The sequence below is a fragment of the Amphimedon queenslandica genome, unplaced genomic scaffold (genome assembly GCF_000090795.2).
Source record: "Amphimedon queenslandica unplaced genomic scaffold, v1.1 AMPQUscaffold_7818_Cont20235, whole genome shotgun sequence".
Lineage (NCBI taxonomy): Eukaryota > Metazoa > Porifera > Demospongiae > Haplosclerida > Niphatidae > Amphimedon > Amphimedon queenslandica.
This window is the reverse complement of record NW_003551902.1, coordinates 1-2,229: the sequence shown is the minus strand read 5'-3', so window position 1 is coordinate 2,229 and position 2,229 is coordinate 1. Positions and strand designations below refer to the sequence as shown.

General features: G+C 32.8%; 1 protein-coding gene across 1 annotated transcript; it reads right to left on the bottom strand.

Moving 5' to 3' along the window:
* Window positions 1-3: 3 nt before the first annotated feature.
* On the bottom strand, window positions 4-2,106 carry LOC100631806 (ubiquitin carboxyl-terminal hydrolase 47-like; the record flags this gene model as incomplete). Its single annotated transcript, XM_020007286.1, has 9 exons — window positions 4-354; window positions 697-901; window positions 961-1,091; window positions 1,140-1,187; window positions 1,240-1,370; window positions 1,412-1,530; window positions 1,571-1,689; window positions 1,788-1,868; window positions 1,911-2,106. Coding segments are annotated over 9 exons (1,381 nt in total), but the record flags the coding sequence as incomplete, so codon positions are not given.
* Window positions 2,107-2,229: the final 123 nt, after the last annotated feature.

Sequence of the window (2,229 nt, the reverse complement as noted above, 5' to 3'; positions counted from 1 at the left end):
TCCACTGCCTAGCTTGTGATGCAACAGAGTGACATCCTTATAACTGACCTTCCAGCTATTCTCTAATTCCTTGACTTTCTCTTCTATTTTCCTCATCTGATCACTCAGTTTAGTCTTCTCCGCTGATGAATGAGCTAAACTTTGCTGCAAATCATCTCTTTCTTTTAATATTTCAGTTTTAGCTGCTGTCAGTGTTGCAATTTCATTCTCCAATTCATTGCTCTTTGCTAATTTCTGATCTCTTTCTTTCTGTAACTGATCTCGAGTGACCAACAAAGTTTCATTAAATTCTTTCAAACTGGCAATATCTGCCAACATTTGGCTCAAATTTTCTTGGTGTTTTATTTGTGTTAACTATAAAATTCAGATAAAATTCAGATAAAATAGGGAATGGTTGATTATGCAGCAATGAAATTGAAATTAGGTCAGAAAGCATGGCTCAAATAAACTAATGTATAGTGATAACGATTCATTTTTGAGGACCAAAACTTTTGCAGTTTTCAGTAACAGTTTAAAAACAGAGTTAAAGTTTTGCTATAAACAGACTGAATGTGGCAAGGGCAATAATTATATAAATATTAGACAAAAAATTATGACCAAATAAATAAACCTAATGCTTACATGTAATTTTAAAAGTAATTACTAAACAATGCACAAAATAATGCATTGATAAATTATAATTGTGACATATCTGACCTTTAGGTTATTCTCTAATGCTGCAGCCTTTTTTTTCATTTCCTTCAACTGATCACTTAGTTTGGTTTTCTCTGCTGATGATTGAGCTAAACTTTGCTGTAAATCATCTCTTTCTTTTAGTATTCCAGTTTTAAATTTTGTTAGTGCTGTAATTTCATTTGTTAATTCAATAATTTTGGACAGTTCTATTTTTTCCTTATTGTCTCTGAAATTATGATAAGAGGAGTATGTGCAAGTGATTTTAAGAGTTTATGCTTATCATACTTGTAATAAATGACACCTCCATCATCGTACAGTGAGAATGGTGTTTGACTGATTGATTGAATGGCTGGATCCCATTCCAACTCATTCTCAATATCAAGACATGATATCTCAGCTGGAAATGATCCCACGCCCTTTAAAAGGAGAAATGGCTCACTGATGGTAAAATGTCATTGGCTTACCTTTGCAACAGAAATGGCATCAACAGGAATTTTACTTAACTCTGAAAGCTAAAGAAAATAGTGGCATAACAACATATATGTATATTTATCATAAATTCACCTTCTTTTTAAGATCTAAGGGACTAGCTGTATCCAGTATAATTTCTTCTGTTGGATCAACTGAACATTCTGATGGACGCCATCTTCTAACATATACCTGCATCTGTGTTGGGAGCTTCATCTTTTCCGGTTCTATAAATACTAAATAATACCCTCACTGTTCTCATACTAACCTTTCAATGGTTCCACATACATTTCACTATCAGCATATACATGAATATCTTTATCAATCAACTGATGATCAAGATACACTGTACCAGGTGACCTCCAAGTCTTCTTACGTAATCTCATTCTACACAATAAGTCACATGATAGTCACATGATGAACTTACTTGTCTAATTCAAGGACACAGTCAATTCCTTGTACTTTTGCTTCTTCAATAATTTGTTTCTTAAATTCTCTCACTGGTGTATTCTTAGCAACAATAGACTCCATCATCAGATTAAATAACTAAAAAATTATAATGATGAAATATTTTAGTCAGGAAAATTGGCTAATCTAGTATGTCACATTTAATTTTTGTAGCAGATGTAAATTTCATACTTTACCTCTGTATTGCTAATGTGTAATAAAAATAATTTAATTCTGTACTCTCCTACTTGTAATGCCCTACCCAGTCTTACTACAAACTATAAGGATTATGATCAAGTGGAGTAGAATTAAATAATTACTCTTGATTCAGAAGGTATTGCCATTAATGAGTCAGTTAATCTCTCCATTTCATATTCTTGCTGGTTATTGTACACCCTATACACTTTAAAGCCAGTAGGTGGTACACCAATCAGTGGAACTAGCTTCTCCTTTAATTGAGCTAATGTGGTTCTCCTATCAACTCTTATCTGTATATCTGTATTGAATAAAGTATTGCTAGGAAGAGCATATTACTAAAGAAATTACACTACCAGGCCCATAGCCAATATTGGAGCAGCTTTTATTTGAGGGATTACATTTTGTATTTTCATGCATGCACATGCATTAGGTAAATGTGCT